This window comes from Bos grunniens, chromosome 7, assembly GCF_055505025.1.
Source record: "Bos grunniens cultivar Pamir isolate PY7600 chromosome 7, Bosgru_T2T1.0, whole genome shotgun sequence".
Lineage (NCBI taxonomy): Eukaryota > Metazoa > Chordata > Mammalia > Artiodactyla > Bovidae > Bos > Bos grunniens.
The window spans coordinates 43154113-43172501 of NC_141171.1; the positions used below are offsets into that span (position 1 = coordinate 43154113).

Here is an 18389-nt window from a genome sequence, read left to right on the forward strand (position 1 = left end):
ATCTTAACCACTGGACTGCCAGGGAAGTCCCACCATTTGTCTTTAAACCTTGCTGATTGTGGTTTCTCCCCCATGTGGAATTTTTATGCTGTATACATCAGGTGCTTTGTGTATGCTTGCTGTGTACAGCAGGTATTCCATGTACGCTTGCTGCATACTGCAGGTGCTCAAACCTGACTGCTGCACACAAGTCTTCAATATCTCCTCTCTGTGTATAGCAGGCATGCAGTACATGCTCACTCTACAAAGCAGGTACCTAACACCTGCCTGCTCTACACCTAGGTTTTAGAGAAATTCTCCTGTGTCTTCTTCCGATATGTGTGGTCCCCTGTTTTGCATGTGGACCCCTGATGCCTTTGGAATCTGTCCTGGAACTGGCATGAGGAAGGGTCCAGGCTCTCCTGCTGTGGGGCTGCACCCTCAGGCTCTGGGTGAACCGCCCTCGTGCCTGGTCTGTTTCTGGACTTTTCATCTGGCCCACAGGCCTGTCTGCTTTGTGTGCACCAAACCCACACTGTTTGTGTCGCAAGTTTTCAGTGTGTTTTGGTGCCTTGGAGGCTGAGTCCTCTGCTCTTTCTTATTTTGGGCTAAGCTGGGTCTTTGTTGCTACACAGGCTTTTCTCTAGTTGCGGTGTGCAGGCTTCTCATTGTGGTAGCTTCTCTTGTTTCAGAGCACAGGCTCTACGGTGTGTAGGCTTCTCATTGCAGTGTCTTGTTTCCTGGACACAGGATCTAGAGTGTGCGGGCTTCAGTAGTTGCGGCACACAGGCTCAGTAGCTGCGGTTCCCGAGCTCTAGAGCACAGGCTCAGCAGTTGCGGTGCACTGGCTTAGCTGCTCCATGGCATGTGGGATCTTCCCCATCAGGGATCCAAGCTGTGGCTCCTGCATTGGCAGGCGGATTCTTTACCAACTGAGTCACCAGGAAAGCCCCCTCCTCTTCTTTGTCATGGGTTTCCTGATGTTTCTGCTTGTGTATTGAGTGAACAGCCCCGGTTGTTAAGAAGCGAGCCAGGCAGCATTTCCACAGGCTGTGCACTGTGGCCCTACCCAGGGAGAAAGGGTGTCTCCTGTGTCAAAGATGGTAAGTGGCATGTGTTCATGGCTCTTCTGTGCCTTTGGGGGGTTTCAGTGCATCTTCATGTAGGGTTGGACGTGTCTTGTTAAACTCATGCCACGCCACCTCATATAGCTCTTTATCTGGGTGGATACAGGGTCTTCTCACGCATTGCATCTTCTTTGGAGTGGCTTTGTTTGTACAAAAAGCTGGGTTTTTCTCTTTATGGTAAGCACTCCTTCTTATTGAAATGTACCTTAGAGAAAAGTACCCCTCCTGTCATCAGGGCTCACCTGATGGACATTCTATCAAGTAAAATCTGCACATAATCCCTACACAGATCAAACATGGAATCTTCCCATCCCCTGAAGCTTCTCCACCAAAGATAAATGGTACCCTGTCTTCTACACCATGCGTTTACTTTAAGGCTCTTGGTTTTCATGTTGTTTTTTAAAAATCACTTGCTATTTTGACTAACTTCCCTTGTTATAGTTTTCCATTGACTCTTTTGGGTTTTTCAGGCAGTCCTATTAATAGAAAGAGTAAAGAGATAATTTTACTTTTTCCTTTCCAGTTCTTATAATGCTGGAATGCTTTCCCATGTCTAACAGCATCGACCAGTGTTGCCAACACAGAGTTAAACAGTAGGGAATCTTTCCCTGATCCTGTCCTTGGCAAAACCTCCAGTGACTGCCTATTAAGACGCTGGTCTTTGGGCTGAAGTGTACAACTGCTTTCACAGACGGAGAGTTTGAGGTGCAACCTCCAAAAGGAGGATAAGATGGGGAAGCCTGACACTGTCCCCCTCCCACCCCCACAGGAGATCGTCAACTTCAACTGCCGGAAGCTGGTGGCCTCCATGCCACTGTTCGCCAATGCTGACCCCAACTTCGTCACGGCCATGCTGACCAAGCTCAAGTTTGAGGTCTTCCAGCCAGGCGACTACATCATCCGTGAGGGCACCATTGGCAAGAAGATGTACTTCATCCAACACGGCGTGGTCAGTGTGCTTACCAAGGGCAACAAGGAGATGAAGTTGTCTGATGGCTCCTACTTTGGGGGTGAGTGTTGGTGGGGAGCCAGAGGCCAGGGTGGCGAGCTTAGGGGCACAGGTGCAGCAGGAAGGACCCCAGATTGGGTGAGGGGAGCTGGGGTGCTCCGCTGGCTGGAAGTGCCCTGGGGGATGGCCCAGCAGTGAGGCCGCCGCCCCTGGCCACACGCAGAGATCTGCCTGCTGACGCGGGGCCGGCGCACGGCGAGCGTGCGGGCCGACACCTACTGCCGCCTCTACTCGCTGAGTGTGGACAACTTCAATGAGGTGCTGGAGGAGTACCCCATGATGAGGCGGGCCTTTGAGACAGTCGCCATTGACCGCCTGGATCGCATTGGTGAGTCGACACAGCGGTCAGCCTTAGTGGCCGCCCAGCAGGGACAGTCTGGGGGGTGGTGGTGCTATGGCCTAGCTGACCCTCAGGGCCTCTTCTCTGGTCTTGGGACCAGATTCCCCAACCCATTTTCTCCCTTGACTAAATACAGCCTGGGTTTCCCAAGGAAGAGGAAATTTCTGCTCAGCAGGCAAGTATTTGAGAACCTGCTGTGTGCCAGGAGGTGACAATGTGGCCCCTGAGGAGGATGTGGCAGCCACCCTCAGGCTTGTCACGGAGGAGAGGTGTAGGGGCAGGGAGCTTCCATGTGATTCCAAGTAGAGACCCAGATGAGTAGGTGTTACCAGTAGAAAGACAGAGGGCATGACCTGGAAGTGGACACAGCATGTGCCAAGGCCCTGAGGTGGGAAAGGGGCCTGGATTACCGGGAGTCAGGGAAGCTGGGACGAGGGAGGCTTGAGAGGGGTGGGCAGGCACAAGAGCCCTAGCTAGTGGTAGAAGGCATTTGGACTCAGAAGCAATAGGGAGCTATGGATGATTCCAGGCAGGGGAGGACCTGATCAGATGTGTATCCTATGAGGCTGTGTATATACAGGAGGATTCTGGGAGCCTGCCTGTGTGTGTGTTGGGGGGTGTCCTGGGGAACCGGGGAGAGGCAGTGGAAGGGGTAATCTCAGAAATGGCTGAGCACTAGCTGAAGACTAGATGCAGGAGTCAGGGAGGCCCTTGATACCGTGTGTGGGAACAGACACAATGAATGGCTGCAGGACCGAGAGAGGGTGTGGGGGGAGGAGAGCCAACAGAAAGAGGACTTCCCAGGATACAGAAAAAACACTCAGTATGTTTATAGACAACAAGCACATACAATGTAGCTCTATACAATAGGTGCTTAACATATGTACTATGTACAGTAAGTGCTCAACAGCAGCTTGCTACATATACCATAGACCTTCAGCATGCTGAAGGCAGCGCACAAGGCACGCCACGGGAATTCCTGACTGTGTACAAGCAGGAATTCCACATGTTAGCTACACATAAAGGTGCCTGCTTCCTGCTTTCTGTATACAGTAGGTGCACAATTTCAGCTTTCTATATGCAGCAGATACTGGAATCTGTTCACGCTGGCTGTGCAATCAGGGTCCAATACCTGCTTGCTGTGCACACCAGGCACTGGGACACTGGCCTATTGGTTGGACAAGGCGCCCAGGCATGCCTGCTGTGCAGAGGCTGGCACCTCTGACACTTCCCCCTGCCTCGCCCCCAGGCAAGAAGAACTCGATCCTGCTACACAAGGTGCAGCACGACCTCAACTCTGGCGTGTTTAACAACCAGGAGAACGCCATCATCCAGGAGATTGTCAAGTATGACCGCGAGATGGTGCAGCAGGCTGAGCTGGGCCAGCGTGTCGGCCTCTTCCCGCCACCACCGCCACCTCCACAGGGCACCTCAGCCATTGCCACGCTGCAGCAGGCCGTGGCCATGAGCTTCTGTCCACAAGTCGCACGCCCGCTTGTTGGGCCCCTGGCACTCGGCTCACCGCGCCTCGTGCGCCGCCTGCCCCCGGGGCCTGCGCCCACTGTCGCCACTGCTGCCGCCTCACCCGGACCCGCCCCTGCAGCCAGTCCCCCTGGCGCGCCTGCCAGCCCCAGGGCACCGCGGACCTCGCCCTTCGGTGGCGCACCCGGCTCCCCTGCTGCGCCCCGCGCTGGGCCTGCGCTACCTGCGCGGCGCCTAAGCCGCGCCTCGCGCCCGCTGTCTGCCTCGCAGCCCTCGCTGCCCCACGGCGCACCCGGCCCTGCGGCCACGGCGCGACCGGCCAGCAGCTCCACGCCGCGCCTGGGGCCCACGCCCGCCACCCGGGTCGCGGCGCCCAGCCCGGACCGTAGGGACTCAGCCTCGCCCTCACCGGGCACCGCCGGCGGACCCGACCCGCTGGACTCCGCGCGCTCACGCCTTTCGTCCAACTTGTGACCCTCGCGCGCCGCCCCGAAATGGGGCGGGGCCGTCACCCAAACCAAAGCCATGCCATTGCGCAGCCCGGGCCGCCTGCCCCAGAAGCCATAGAGGAGATGTAGGTAGTTGTAGTCGGACGGGCGGCCCGGGCAGGTGGGAACAGCCCCCGCCGTGCCCCACCCCCCCATCGCCCTGCGCCCACCCACATTGCCCCTGCCCCCGGCAGCCGCGCACGGGCGAGGGGGCTCCCTTCACCTCGGTGCCTCAGTTCCCCCAACTGTGAAGGGGGGACGGGCTGGCCGCGGCCGAGGGGAGAGGGCCGGGGAGGCTGCCCGCGCCCGCCCTCTGACAAGGATTGGTTTTTAAGTGCAATACTTGGCCTGCCGGCTTCCCGCTGCCTCCGTTGCGCTCATGCAATAACCAGCCTAGTCCCTGTCCAGGCGCATCCACGGTGACCTCCCCGGAGCGGGCACACCCTTCTCCCTCCAGCGCCCCGGCGTGGGGGTGAGGCCGGGGGTCCCCGCCGTCGTGATGAATGTACTGACGAGCTGAGGCAGCAGCGCCCACCGCACCCCCCACGCCCCATTAACTCCCACACCCCCATTCCGCGCAATAAACGACAGCATTGGCGCCCAGCCTGCCGCGTCTGATTGCTCGGTGGGGACACAGAACGTAGCCCCCCCTCCCCAGGCAGCAGCCCCCATGTGGCGACAGACCTTTATTCACACTAGAGTACAGGGCGGCCCGGCAGTCAGCTGAAAAAGAACGTGGAACGCTTCACCTGGTCCAGGTCAAAGGTCCCTGCAGAGCGGAGGGAGACTGTGGGTGGGCTCTGGGGGCCCTGCCCCCAGCCCACAGGGGTGGCCACCCCGCCGGGGGTCCCACCTGTCGGAGGCACAGACAGCAGAGTGTCCTTTAGTCTGGAGACCCACATGCTCTTGGAGGTTCTGAAGGCAAAGACAGGGTGGGGGTGAGGCCAGGGCAGCCTGGAGAGAGGACAGTAGCAGTGCGGGTGGGAGGGGGGCCCTTACCTAGAATCAGAGCAGAACCGCTTGATGAGGAACCTGGACAGGTCATGGAGGATGGGCTGGCTATGCAGTCGGACGAATTGCTCCCGGCAGACCTGGGGACCGGAAGCAGGGGCAGAGGGCATCAGCAGCCAGAAACCAGACCCAAGCAGCATGGAGAGTGGGCTCCCTGGTTAGGCAGGGTGGGGAGGAGGCTGGGGATGCGAAGCCGCTAGTGGGCGCAGGGCCGCACCTGGTTCATGACCCCGACATCAGCCGCATGCGTCCAGAAGCAGTCATGCACCGAGACGAAGGTCAGGCCCTTCCTGCAGCCAGAATGAGGGGTTCCTATAGAGGCACTGCACCTCGAGGTCCCCTCCTCACAATCCACACCTCCCCCAACCCCCACCATTGACCCAGTTCTCACCTCAAGCCCCTTCCCACCACTCAGTGATGCCCACCCTCCTCCTGCCTGCACCCCTGCGCGCTCCAGCGGCTGTCTGTGTGCACGCCCCGCTCAGCGGGTAGGTGACGAGTTCTCTCAGGAAGATGCCTCTTTGCCACCAACCCCCAGCTGCTGCCTGATTCTCAGCTCCCTGTAGGGGGCTGCTGATGCTGGGCCCTGGTCCACCACAGGGCTCCATCCCACGGTAGCCACCCAAGGGGAGGGGAGGTCAGTAACACAAAACTCCAGTGAACACCAGGCTCAGAACAGCCACACACACCACCCCCCACCATGTGAGCAGCTGTTCCTAACAACCATCAATACTTCCCACCAGGTCAGAGGAGCTCAGGATAAACCAGACACCTTTGCCCAAACCTAGAATGTCCATGCACGTTGGGGTACCCTCAGAGAGCCAGCTTCACACTCAGAGCCCCTCCCGTACACCCCCACACGAGGACCCTGACCAGCACACCTGTAACAGTACAGGGCGGTGAGCATCATGTGTGTGGAGTCCAGTGAGTGGATGAAGTTGGGTGGGAAGCCGTTCTTTTGCTTCAGTGTGTTGGGCTTCCTGGGGGCGAGCAGGGTACACAGTCAGGACTCAGAGCCTGGCCACAGCCTGGGCCCCACCCATCCCTACCCGGGTGGCCTCCTGCATGTCTGCCCGTGCCCACACTCACTGGTTGGTGTCCACGCTGCTGCTGAACGTGAGGCTCTGGAGCCCGCCTTTTATCTGCAGGGTGGGCATGGGGGACACAGAAGTGAGTCCTGCCCTGCTCAGTGGGGGTGGGCATGGGGGACGGCACGTACCATGACCTTGGAGTCTCGGTGGTAGGGCTGGATGATGGGGACACCCAGGGGCGTGATCCACTCCACAGCCGAGCCCGTAAGTGAGATGAGCCGGGCACTCTCAGTCAGCCAGCGCTGCGGGGATGAGCACCAGGTCAGCAGGGCTGGGTCTGGGGCCACAGCCCGGGGCAGGGGGAGGATAAGGCCTCACCTGGATGGACCGGGTGCCAGAGAACATCTCCTGGAGGCTGTTGAACACCTGGCGCACAAGGTAGTGAGATGCCTCCCACACGAACTCCTGGAGAAGAGTAGGGTGGATAGGGTTCAGGGTCCCTCGCAGGAAGTCCCCCCGCACGCAGGGGGTGGGTTTGCTCTGGGGACCCCGCAAGTGGCAGAGCCAAGCCCCTCCGTCAGGACTACCTACTGCCGGATGCGCACCTGGGGGAAGTCCTCGAGCTCCCGGAGGCGCTTCTCGATCTGCAGGCGGCCGCCGTAGCGGGTGACGCCGTACACCACGGTCATCACTGTCTGCTTGACCACCTTGCGGCTAATGAAGCCCTCCAGCACCTGGGCCACCCGCACTCCCTGCTTGGCATCCTGCCTGCGGAATACCTCCACCTGCAGAGGCAGTGGGCGGGGCCACCCACCCAGAGGTGGAAGTTTCCTCTCCTCTTGTGGGTTACCCCCTCTGCCTCCCGGGAACCCTGCTCACGGCCTGGTATGGTGACAGCTGGTGGCCATGGGGTCCAGCATCCAGACCCTGGTGGGTTTGGGGGATCAGGGCACACGGGGGTGGGGGGGGCCATGGTGCCTACCTGTGCAGCTACCTCACTGTACACGTCCTGCGGCAGGTCAGAGGGCGACAGGTTGACAGAGGTGGCCCCCGTGCTGTCCCGGCCCAGGGCGGCATAGTGCTGGAGGCCGTTACAGGAGCCGTCCTGGGCAGGGGGTAGACAGTGACGGACTGGGTGAGGTGGGCCAATGTCCGCGGTGGGGGGCTGGGGCTCCTGTTTCCCCAGCTCTGCTTAGGCAAGACCGCCCTGGACCCGCACACTGACAGGCAGCCAGGAACCTCTGCAACAGGGAACTGAGGCACAGAGAAGCCCTACCCGGGAACACCAGCCAGTGCAGAGTGGACACCATGCCATCCCTCAGCTCCTTAGCCTGAGGAAACTTTGGCTGAGCCCATGAGGGCTGGGCATGCTCCACAGCAGGGTCCCCCAGCTCACCTGGTGAACCGGAAAGTGGGAGATGTAGGTGGTAGGGTCGGGGGAATGCACCACCTGGGCAATCTCCATGCAGCAGGCCAGGGTTTGCCAGGGCTCATCTGCCTCCATCCACCACTTCCGGCCCTGTGGGAGGCAGTGGGCAGGGTGAGGCCAGACCCACGGTCTCCAGGCCCCACCTAGTGGGGTCAGAGCCAGCCTGGGAGTACTTCCTGGGCACAAGCAGCAGCTGGTTGGGCCCAGGTGGTAGAAGACATAAGGAGGCCCTGGAGGCATGGAGAGGACCAGAGCAATGGACCAGGGAGGGGACCGGCCTGGAGAGAGGGCCACAGTGGTATGAGAGGTGACAGTGCTGTCCACAGCCCGAGACAGAGAAAAGGCCAGCAGGAGAGTGCCAGGAAAGCAGCAGGGCTGGGGGTTGCCTGCAGGGTTCTGAGGTGGGTGCGGGGGCGGCGGGGCACGCCCGATGGTGAGGGGTCAAAGCCCACCGTCATAGGTCGTTCAGCTGAGTCCAGGATGTCCTCCATCACCGCGTCTGCGTAGTCGCGGCGCGTCTGTAGTGACTCACGCTTCTTGAGCCCTGTGAGGTTGATCAGGTGGATCTTGAGCCAGTCGAGGCCATGGGGGCCAAGTGGGCGGCCCTGGGCAAACTCCAGCAGCGCGCGGGCCAGGTCACTGCCGAGGTGGTTGAAGTGTGGTGAACAGGGGTAGGTACGGCCTCGGAAGTCCATGTTATGTGGCAGCCAGAAGACGTGGTTCCGCAGATGCTGGGCCAGCGACAGGCGGTAGAGTGCATCTGCACGCAGGCTCTGCATCTCCCGTGCCACCTTCAGCCGCCGTGCCAGCTCCCGCCGCATCTCCGCCTTGTCAGCGGGTGAGGCCTCGGGCAGCAGGCAGCCCTTGGGGGTCTGGCGGCCTTCGGGGGGCCGGGGGGCCTCAGTGGGTGGGGCGGGCACGCCCAGGCGGGGGCAGCCCTTGTCCCTGAAGAGGTCAAGCACCAGGTCGAGCACGCGCCCATTGACACGCCAAGCACAGTTGCCCAGCTGAGTGAGGGCATCCAGAGCGCCATGCAGCTCAGCGGGCGGGCAGCGCTCCAACAGGAGCTGGTGCTGCTGGGTGCCCTCCAAGGACCGCATCATCTTGGTGGGGCTCAGCAGGAAGGCGCCCGAGTGTGGTGACGTCCAGGGGAGGGGCGGGCACAGCATGGGCACCTCCGTGGACTCGAAGATCAGCGTGCGCTCCGCCGCTGTCTCCTGCAGCTGCGTGAAGGCTGGGTGCGGCTTCAGGATCCCGATCTGGAGGCAGGACAGGCCAAGAGGTCAGGGTACACTGTGAGGCAGCGGAGGAAGACACCAGGGTCCCCTCAGACGCCAGGACCCTGAGTCCAGGTCCTCAGGGTCTGGAGCCACAGCAGGATCCCAGAGCCCCACAGCCCCTAGGGTGCCCCCTCCCCCTTCCAGCGCAGAGGAGCACCATCAGAGAAGCACCTGGCGGAAACTGCGGAAAGAATACACGTGGTAGAGCACAGGGATGAGTGTGCTGGGGCCCCGGGGCGCTGCCAGGCTGCTGGGCATCTGCACGGCTCGCACCAGCACCTCTGCCAGCTGCTTGCCCAGCTGCACTAGCACAGACACAGGCCAGGGCTGCTCCGGGGGGGCCTCAGGCACGCCCAGCGCTTCCCAGTGCTGGCGAGGCAGGCAGGGCTCTGCTACCTGCGGGTGGGAGGGTGGTTCAGAGACCTGAGAGTCCAGGTGTAGACCTGAAGACCCCGGCTCAGCCCCTGGCAATGAGCAGGGTTAGGTGAAGAAACTGAGGAGGAGTCTGGGGGCCAATCTGGCCACCCCAGGCACGGAGGGGGAGGGGACCTCTGCTTGAGGCCTGGGGCACCCGGCCTGGGCTCCCCAGAGCTCCTCGCCCAGGCTCCCCCTGTTCAGGCTCCCTGGCCTCACCTGGGTGTCCGAGGCCAGCAGGTGCAGGTACTCGAAGTAGCGCTGCTCCAGCTCTTCTACCTGGTTCCTGAGCCGCTTCCTCTTCAACACACGCACGCCCAGCTCGTGCGCCAGGAAGAAGAGCGACTCGCCATGTGAGGGCAGCGCCTGCAGGGTCTGCGGGGCAGCCCCAGAGGACAGCACCGTAAGCCCCATGCTCCATCGGGACCACCTGACCCACCCCCTGGCCCGCACAGCAGCACTCCTCCCACAGCCCCCCAGCCTACAGCAGTGGCCCCGCCCCCTCCTGGTGTGCACACCTGCAGCAGCAAGCCCACTAATTCCTTCTCACTGAGCAGGCACAGGTAGGGGAAGAGGGATGGGCGGCCTTCTGCAGCAGCGCGGGCCTCACTCTCCTTGGTCTCCTGCAGCTCCAGGGACAGCACCGACTCCCATTCGGCACGCAAGGCCGCCAGGGTCTTCCGCTGGCAATTGGAGGGAACAGGGCAGGGTTGCACAAGGAGTCACTACTGTGCCCAGGCAACCTGGCCCAGCCTGGTGGTAGAGGTCCTGGCTCAGAGAGAGGACCTAGTGGGACGGGTGCTGGGATAAACCCTGCCCAGCGGACACCCAGCTCAGCAGGCAGAAGCACCGCCAGCCCCTTACCGCCTGCAGGACCTCCTCGGTCAGGAGCGGGGCCTTCTCCACGGACTCCACGGTGACAGTGGTGGCCATCTCCACACCAAGCTGCTGTCGGAAGAGGCCCTGCAGCTCCTTCAGGGACAAGTGCAGCTTCGGGTAGGACACAGAGGGGTCCTGCTGGGGCAATAGGCTGCCAGTGAGGCCCCGCTGCTGACCTCTCCACCCACCAGAGTAGTGCAGCGTCTCCCTGGCCTGGGGTGGGGGAGGTGCTAGAGACAGTGCGAGGCCCCGGATGCTGCTGTTTTCTCTTCCAACTTGCAACTGTGTGACCCTTCTAAAGATAGGTACACTATAGAAAACCCAAAATATACATCCACACAAAGACTGGTCCACAGACAGCCACAGGAGCCTGGTTTATGGTGGTCGAGTGTCCAGCAAGGGATGATGGATAAACACCACGTGGTCCCTCCACACATGGGCATCCCTCAGCTGTGAAAAAAGAAGCTCAGACACTCGCTACCACCTGACGCTGAGAACATGATGCTCAGTGAGAGAAACAGACACAGGACACACGGGGTGTGATTCCACAGATGGGAAACGTTCAGAACAGGCCGATCCACACAGGGAGTGGGTTCCATGTTGGCAGGGGAGAAGGTAGGAGGTGACCACTGATGGGGATGGGCTTCCTTTCAGGGTTATGGAATGTTCTGGAGGTAGAGATCAATGTACTAAAAACAACCCACTGGATTATACTTTAAAAGGTGAACTGCAGGTCAGGAGAAGTCTGTCCCAGTAAAAAAAGAAAACTCCTTGCGTCGCCCCAGGGATCTGGGTGTTACGCTCTCCTCCACCCTGGGAGGTGGCTTTACCTCATGCGCCCTGTGCCGCCTGCAGCATTAGCTGTGCAGTTTCAGGTGGGTACCCTGGCCCTGCAATACCCCCTTGCTGTGCCTAGGGTGCGCCTCCATGTGGAAACCAAATATGGCAGGGTGTGGGCCCCCCAGGACAGGGCAGCCTCCCATCCACCAGCATGGGGTTGGGGGGCCAGTGCTGCCAGGAGAGACAAGGGGAGGGGTCGAGGCGCCCAGTGACCACCCGCCCCCTTCAGGTTCCCAGATGCAGGCCAGCTCACCTTGGCGTAGATCTCCTGGAGCAGTGGCGAGGTGTTGACCTGGGGTGGGGGCGGGGGTGGCGGCTGGGGGCTGAAGGCAGGTCTGGCCTTGCGCACAGCACGCAGGAGCTCCTCCCGCTCCTCCGTGCTCAGGGGCACGGCTGAGAAGAGCCCCTGCAGCGACAGCCCGTCCTGCTCCATCTGCTTCAGGCACCTGAGAGCACGTGCACCCAGCTGTTAGCACCAGCGGGGAGCCCCTGGGGTCCCACCCCAGCTCCACCACCGCCCCCCGCCCACCTTCGGATGGTGCCGGCATCCTGGTCCAGGCGCCCCATGCACTGCAGGGCGGCTGCGTAGGACAGCAGGTCCGGGGCCAGGCCGGCATCTTTCAGCATGAAGAACACGTACATCAGTTCTTTGAAGGAGCCCTGGGGGGACCAAGCCGGGTGAGAGCCTGCAAGGGGGGTAAGGGGGTGGGGGTGGGGGGGCACGCCTGCTCCTTCCCCCAATTACCCCACCACAGGCTTCCCAGACAACTCAGCCAGCACCTTCCCCTTGGCCCTGAGGATCTAGGAGAAGTGCCACAGAGATGGGCATTGCCTGTGCCCTGCCCTGGGGCCTGCTCACTGTCTGAGAGCTGGGTCTACACCCAGGACAGATGGGCCGGGGGCTGCCCAGTGTGGTGGTCACTGGGCACGCTGACCAGAGCTCAGTTTCATACCCAGTTTGGCAGCAGCAGGAGGCTGGTGCAGCTGAAGGAGATTGGCAAGGTCACAGAGAGCTCCATTAGACACACTGGTCTAGAAGCAGCCCATCTCTCCTGCCTTTCTAAACTCACAGGACCGTCACCACCACCAGGAAAACAAGCACAGACCTTGCACAGCATCCCCCCACCCCCAGTGCCAAAGCCCTGGGCAACAGCCTTCACGGCTCCCAAAACCCAGCAGGGCTCCCCGTTCTGCAGATAGGAAAGCCAAGGCCCAGAGGGGAGGGGGGAAGGGTGTGGATAGAGGGGAGCTCGTGGCAGAAACAGGAGGGCCGCCTGACACATCCACCTGGAGCCTGAGCAAAGGGCCTTGTCTGGAACAGGTACTGTATACACGCTGGACGCTGTATGGCACTCAAGGCAGAGGTCAGGGGGACACAGACACGCCTGAGAGACATCGCTGCCCAGGAGCCGGCAGAGGCAGGAAGGAAGGATGGGATGCGGGGAGGGGGGGCCTGCCTCGCCCTGACCTTGAACGTCAGGCCTCTGGGACTAACAGAAAACTAGCATCTACTGCTGGAAGCCTCCCAGATGGTTCAGGTGTTCTGGGGCCCCAGGAAGCTCGTCTAATCAGAAACCTGCCGCCCTGACAGAACTCTCCGCAGGCAGATGCCAGAGGGCCGGCACCGCAGGAAAGGAGACTGACGCCTGGAACTGAGCAGGCCTCCCACAAAGACAACGCAGGAAACCCCCTGTGACTGTTGCCGTGGAGACCTGGTGCCTCCCAGTGCTGCCAGGCTGCTCTGGGCCCCATTCTATGGTGAGTCAGCACAGCTGAGGCCCTGTTGAGAACCTGCCTCCCCAGAGCTGCACCCGCACTCGCCTCCCTCCTTCACCGCGCTAAGACTTTCTCCGATGCTCCTCAGATGAGGGTGCAGACGCACAACAGGGAGGGTGCTGGGGAAGTTGTCTCCACAAGGGTGCTTAGGCAACTCTCCTCAGCAGTCACAGGTCAGAAAAGTCACAAGTGAAAAGAGCACTTCCCTTGAGGGAAGTGGCTAAAGCTGCACCCAGCGGGAAATTTATAGCTGGGGATGGCTGCACCATAAGGTTCTCGTCCCAGACAGGAGCATCGAGGAGGCTGCCCTGAGAAGGGCCTACAGTGCCCCGTGCACCAGAGCCCTGGCTGAGTAACCACACAGGAATGCTGTCTTCTGGCCGTTTTGTCATTTTCACATTTTCCATCGAGGGCCACGTGTGACTTATAATTAACAAGTCTCAAGAATTGTTAAATGGCCACTTAAGAAAAGATGCTCAACATCACTATTAAAGACTGCAAATCAAAACTACAAGGAGGTATCACCTCACACCAGTCAGAATGCCATCATCAAAAACTCTCTACAAATAATAAATGCTGGCAAGAATGTGGAGAAAAGGGAACCCTCTCAACCTGTTGGTGAAAATGAAAATTGATACAGCCACTGTGGAGAATGGTATGGAGATTCCTTAAAAAACTAGGAATAAACTACCATAACCCAACAATCCCACTACGGGGCATATACCCCAAGAGAGCCACAATTCTAAAAGACACATGTAACTCAATGTTCGCTGCATTCTAAGTCACTTCAGTTGTGTCAGACACTTTGAGACCCCACAGACTGTAGCCCGCCATGGGAGCAAAGAATACTGGAGTGGGTTGCCATTTCCTCCTCCAGGGAATCTTCCTGACCCAGTGAAGTACATATATACAATGGAATTTGACTCAGTCTTAAAAAAAGAACAAATTTTGAAATGTAAGTCCAAATGAGGTGAATGAACCTAGAGCCTGTTATACAGAGTGAAGTGAGTCAGAAAGTGAAAAACAAATATCGATATTAATGCATACATATGGAATCTAGAAAAATGGTGCTCATGAACCTAACTGTGGGGAACGAATGAAGACGCAGATACAGAGAACAGACTTGCGGACACGGGGTTGGGGGAAGGTAAGGGCTGGACGAAGGGAGAAAGCAGCAGTGACGTATATACACGATCGTGTGTGAAACAGACACTGGCAATAAGTTGCTATGTGATGCAAGCAGCCGAACTGTGCGCTCTGTGATGACTGAGAGGGGTGGAGGGAGGGGGAGGTTCACAAGCGAGGGGTATTTGTATAATTATAGCTGATTTGTGTTGTTGTACAAAAGAAACCAAGACAGCATTGTAAAGCAATTTCCCTCCAATTAAAAAATAAATCAATGAAGAAAGAAATGACAACCCACTTTAGTATTCTTGCCTGGAAAATCCCATGGACAGAGGAGTCAATGGGCTACAGTCCACGAGGTCACAAAGAATCGGATAGGACTTAGTGACTAAACAACAACAAAAAGAGTAGATATAACTGATTTGCTGTGCTACCTAACACAACACTGTAAATCAACTATACTCCAATAAATTAAAAAAAAAATCTAAAAAAAAAAAAAAAAAGCTGTCAGAATAATAAAAACTGAAGGCCTGACTCCTGGGGCTGAGAGACCAGAGTTGGGATCTAGGTGCCCCGGGTTGGCTCCCGCCTCCGACCCCAGCCCCTCACCTGGCGAGCCCAGCCAAGCATGACGGTGTTGTACATGGGGAGTGTGAGCAGCTGCTGCTGTGGGGCCCGGCTGTGCTGTGCAACCAGCACGTGGTGGGCCAGGGGCAGGTGGCCTGTGAGCAGGCAGCACTCCAGGAAGGCCAGGAGCTTCTGGCGCTGGCCCTCCAGCCGGGATTCGGAGCCCTCATCTGCCTCCCGGCTCAGCTTCTTCGGGGCCTCCTGCAGCAGCCGGGCCAGCTGCTCCTCCCAGGGGCTCTGCGGCCTCTTGCGCTCCCACTGCTGCAGCTGGCCCGCCAGCTTCCTGCTCAGCAGCCGCGGCTCCATGCGCAGACGCTTCTCCCAGGTCGACTTCTCCACGATCTTCGGCAGCTTCCCCTCCAGCTGCTGCAAGCGCTTCTCTATCAGCTGCTGATCCTTGTCCAGCTTCTGTACCCAGTGGCTGCTGAGCACGGGGGCAGCCCCTTCAGCCCCCACTGGGGCCTGCCTGGGGGGCCAGATGCCACCAGCCTCCGGGGCCTGAGCCATGGCCACCCTCTTCACCATCACCTCCTCTGCCGTGCCCTCAGCCTGCAGTTGCCGCACCCGTGCCTCGAGCACTGTGGGGAGAGAGATGTCAGGGGACCCCGCTGTCAGGAGTGGGGATCAGTCCTGGGTGTGTGTCTGCTCACCACCAAACGCACAAGTCTGCCTGGGCTGCTCAAACCCAGCCCCGAAGGAGCTCCTGGAGTTGCCCACCACCTGCTCCTTGACATCCTCCCGCCCCAGCAGCTCTGTCCTTCCCAGGGCTCTCTCCCTCCAGGTCCAGCCAGTCAGCGCCTCCTTGGGGCTCTGCCTTCAAAATCTACCCACAGCCCCTGCCTTCTTGAATCCCTGCCTCCCTTCCCTGTCGCCACTCCAGCTGTAATGCACATGCACAAGCATTCACAGCCACAGCCCACCCCTGCCCTGTGCTGCTTCACAGCCAGCTCTCATGACTCTATGGGGTTTGGGGCCACTGAGTTGGTGAACAAGAATCGACCTCACCCAGGGAACACAGGGTTCCTGAATGCCCAAGCCCACACTCCCACTAGCAGATCCATGCATCACCCTGTTGTGAGTTTTCCCATCTGATACACCTTATTTCGTACACATATTCGTGATATATACATATACAATGGCCAATACTGGAACTCACTCCTGAACAGACTTTGCCAATCCGACAAATTTTCTCCAAAAGGCACATTACAGACCCCTGGAGCTGAGGGGCTCAAGATGGTCCTGCAGCACCATGCCCAGGGCCATTTTAAACTGCTAAACCACCAACACACAGCACAAAATGCAAACACAGGGCACTAGATATACCCTGAAAAGGACGCCTACTGACAGAGTGTCACCCAGCTCCACCTCAGCTGAGAAGGTGTGCACTGACTGGGGTTTCAGGTAAAGTTCAGCTGGTAGGAGATTCTGCAAACACAGAATCCGCAGATGTGAGGACCAATGGTACTTGTCTCTTGCCCGTGCCTCTCTCACTGTAACATCAGCCCAGACACAGGAGGGCCGGTCTGGAGCAGAAACACAGCAACAAGAAAGGCACAGCCCCCACCTCAGTGGATGGAAAGTCAGCAGACACTTTCTGAACGTGCAGATGGTCAGTGGCAAAGTGCCACAAAGGGCACGAGGTGGCCACATCTGAACCCCCTGGGGGGTGACCGGGGACAAGTAGGTGCATTGATCCCGCTGGCAGAAGCCAAGGACGCTGGCAGAGGCCACAGGGCTCTGAGGCCCTCAATGGGGGTGGAGACGGAATTCTGCCAGAAAGGATACAGCTGGAGGGTCGAGACTAGGGAGTGACACGAAGTGATCACATTTTCAGACCCTGGGCTTTGCCTTAAAATAATGAGGTGGGTGAGAAATCAAAGAAGGTTGCTCTTAAAGCTGGTAGGACCTGTGGCTTCACTTCTGCACGTTTGGGATTTTCTGAAATCAGGCTTTTCTTTTTAAAGGTTCCCCCATCCCACTCCTGGCTGCTGGCCACTCACTGGATGCGGGGCAGGAGGGAAGCAGGAGGCATTGGACACCTGAGAGGGAGGGGACAGTGAGGCCCCCAGCTCACTCTGGAGATGCCAGGACCTGGCTGTCCATCCCCAGTGACAAAGACCACCAGCAGACCCTATCAGGTGCCAAGTCCAGGAAGTTGAGCCAGGACCACTGAAGTCTGGCATGTCACAGGGCAAAACCCAGCTCTGCACACAGCAGGCCAGTCTCTCCAGCCACAATTTAGGCTTCAAGTCTCTCATCTATTAGGACTTCCTTGAGAGTTCAGTTGGTAAAGAATCTGCCTGTAATGCAGGAGACCCCGGTTTGATTCTTGGGTCAGGAAGATTCCTCAGAGAAGAGACAGTTTACCCACTCCAGTATTCTTGGGCTTCCCTTGTGGCTCAGCTGGTAAAGAATCTGCCTGCAATGTGGGAGACCTGGGTTCGATGATGCCCTGGAGAAGGGAAAGGCTACCTACTCCAGTATTCTGGCCTGGAGAATTCCATGGACTGCATAGTCCATGGGGTCTCAAAGAGTCCAACCCAACTGAGCAACTTTCACTTCATTCTCTCATCTGGAAAGTGGGAGCCCCTGGTGGGTTTGGGAAGACAAGGGAACTATAAGAGCTCACTGCACACAGCATTCACTTCACAGTGGCAAAAAGGGGGCCCGTGGACCACTAGAGAGCAGGACCCAGTGAGTTACCCTATCTTGCAGACTGACAACCCTTCTCAATGGGGTGGAACCAAGGAACCTTGGAGGAACGAAGGAGGTGGCTCCCAGGAGTGTGGTCGGCGGGCTGACAGTGAGAAAGGAGCATCAGGACCAGTGCCCTGGGATCAGGCTCACCCTCCAGCAGTTCCGCGTGGCCGCAGCCCTTCCGGCGGTCCTGCTCACAAGCGCTGGCAGACAAGCTCCTCTTCCGGCCCCAGACGCCACCAAGGGTCCCTGCGGGAGAGACCAGGGAGGCTGAGGCGGGTGGATGTCAGGGCTGGGGCGGGGAGGGCCGTCGCAGGGTCAGGAATGGCAGGATCCGGGGCAAAGGAACCCTGAAGACCGTACAACTGTCAGTGGTCACCCGTCTCAAAGGAAACACCACAGGGTAAGGGAAAAAGGAAACTGGGGCCTGAGTTCGAAGATAAATGGTTCCGCGAACTAAGGCACAGACAATTCAAAGGTTAAAAACTCTAATTCGTAAATAGTGGGTCATGGGACTCCAAAAGAACCCAGGAATCAAAGGTCAAAGTGCACCGACGACCCCGGTCCGTAGAGTGGCCCAAGGGGCCACTGAAAGCGGGATACAGTCACTCGGTTCGGCAGAATCGCCAAAGCAAGTTAGCTGGATCCCTGGGGTCGAGAAGCCAAAGGTCACGGCGGCGGGTGAGGGGGCAGAGCAGCGGTCCCGGCGTCATCCCCGGGCCTCCCCTGCGTTACCTTCTTCGGCAAGGAAGCAGGGGTGGCCCTTCGGCCACAGGGCCCTCCGAAGCCCCGCAGCCCCGCGGCCACAGCGCAGCGCCGACATGCCGCCTGCACGCGGGACCACCGCGCCACGGC

The 18389-nt window shown here is 59.0% G+C and overlaps 2 protein-coding genes across 5 annotated transcripts in view; one reads left to right on the top strand and one right to left on the bottom strand.

Moving 5' to 3' along the window:
* Positions 1-5028, top strand: part of HCN2 (hyperpolarization activated cyclic nucleotide gated potassium and sodium channel 2) — a 20336-nt gene extending 15308 nt beyond the window's left edge. Inside the window, exons 6-8 of the mRNA XM_086411237.1 lie at positions 1876-2116; positions 2279-2443; positions 3705-5028. Coding sequence (XP_086267363.1) covers positions 1876-2116; positions 2279-2443; positions 3705-4411 — 1113 coding nt within the window. The 3' untranslated portion in view covers positions 4412-5028. The remainder of the gene's footprint in view (positions 1-1875; positions 2117-2278; positions 2444-3704) is intronic.
* On the bottom strand, positions 3262-18389 carry POLRMT (RNA polymerase mitochondrial). Of its 4 annotated transcripts, none has more exons than XM_086411234.1 (21): positions 18270-18389; positions 17685-17783; positions 14820-15415; positions 11839-11969; positions 11563-11755; positions 10455-10604; positions 10109-10273; positions 9810-9965; positions 9348-9572; positions 8349-9155; positions 7864-7986; positions 7450-7572; positions 7073-7252; positions 6846-6932; positions 6656-6769; positions 6526-6578; positions 6318-6416; positions 5654-5726; positions 5425-5516; positions 5279-5340; positions 3262-5194 (listed from the first exon to the last, which is right to left on the bottom strand). In XM_086411234.1, exons 1-21 carry the CDS (start codon positions 18355-18357, stop codon positions 5145-5147), a joined length of 3666 nt encoding a protein of 1221 aa, XP_086267360.1. In that variant the 5' UTR covers positions 18358-18389; the 3' UTR covers positions 3262-5144. The 4 variants fall into 4 exon arrangements, with proteins under 4 accessions (XP_086267360.1, XP_086267359.1, XP_086267362.1 ...); XM_086411233.1 differs by having other exon boundaries at positions 10455-10607; XM_086411236.1 differs by lacking the exon at positions 9348-9572.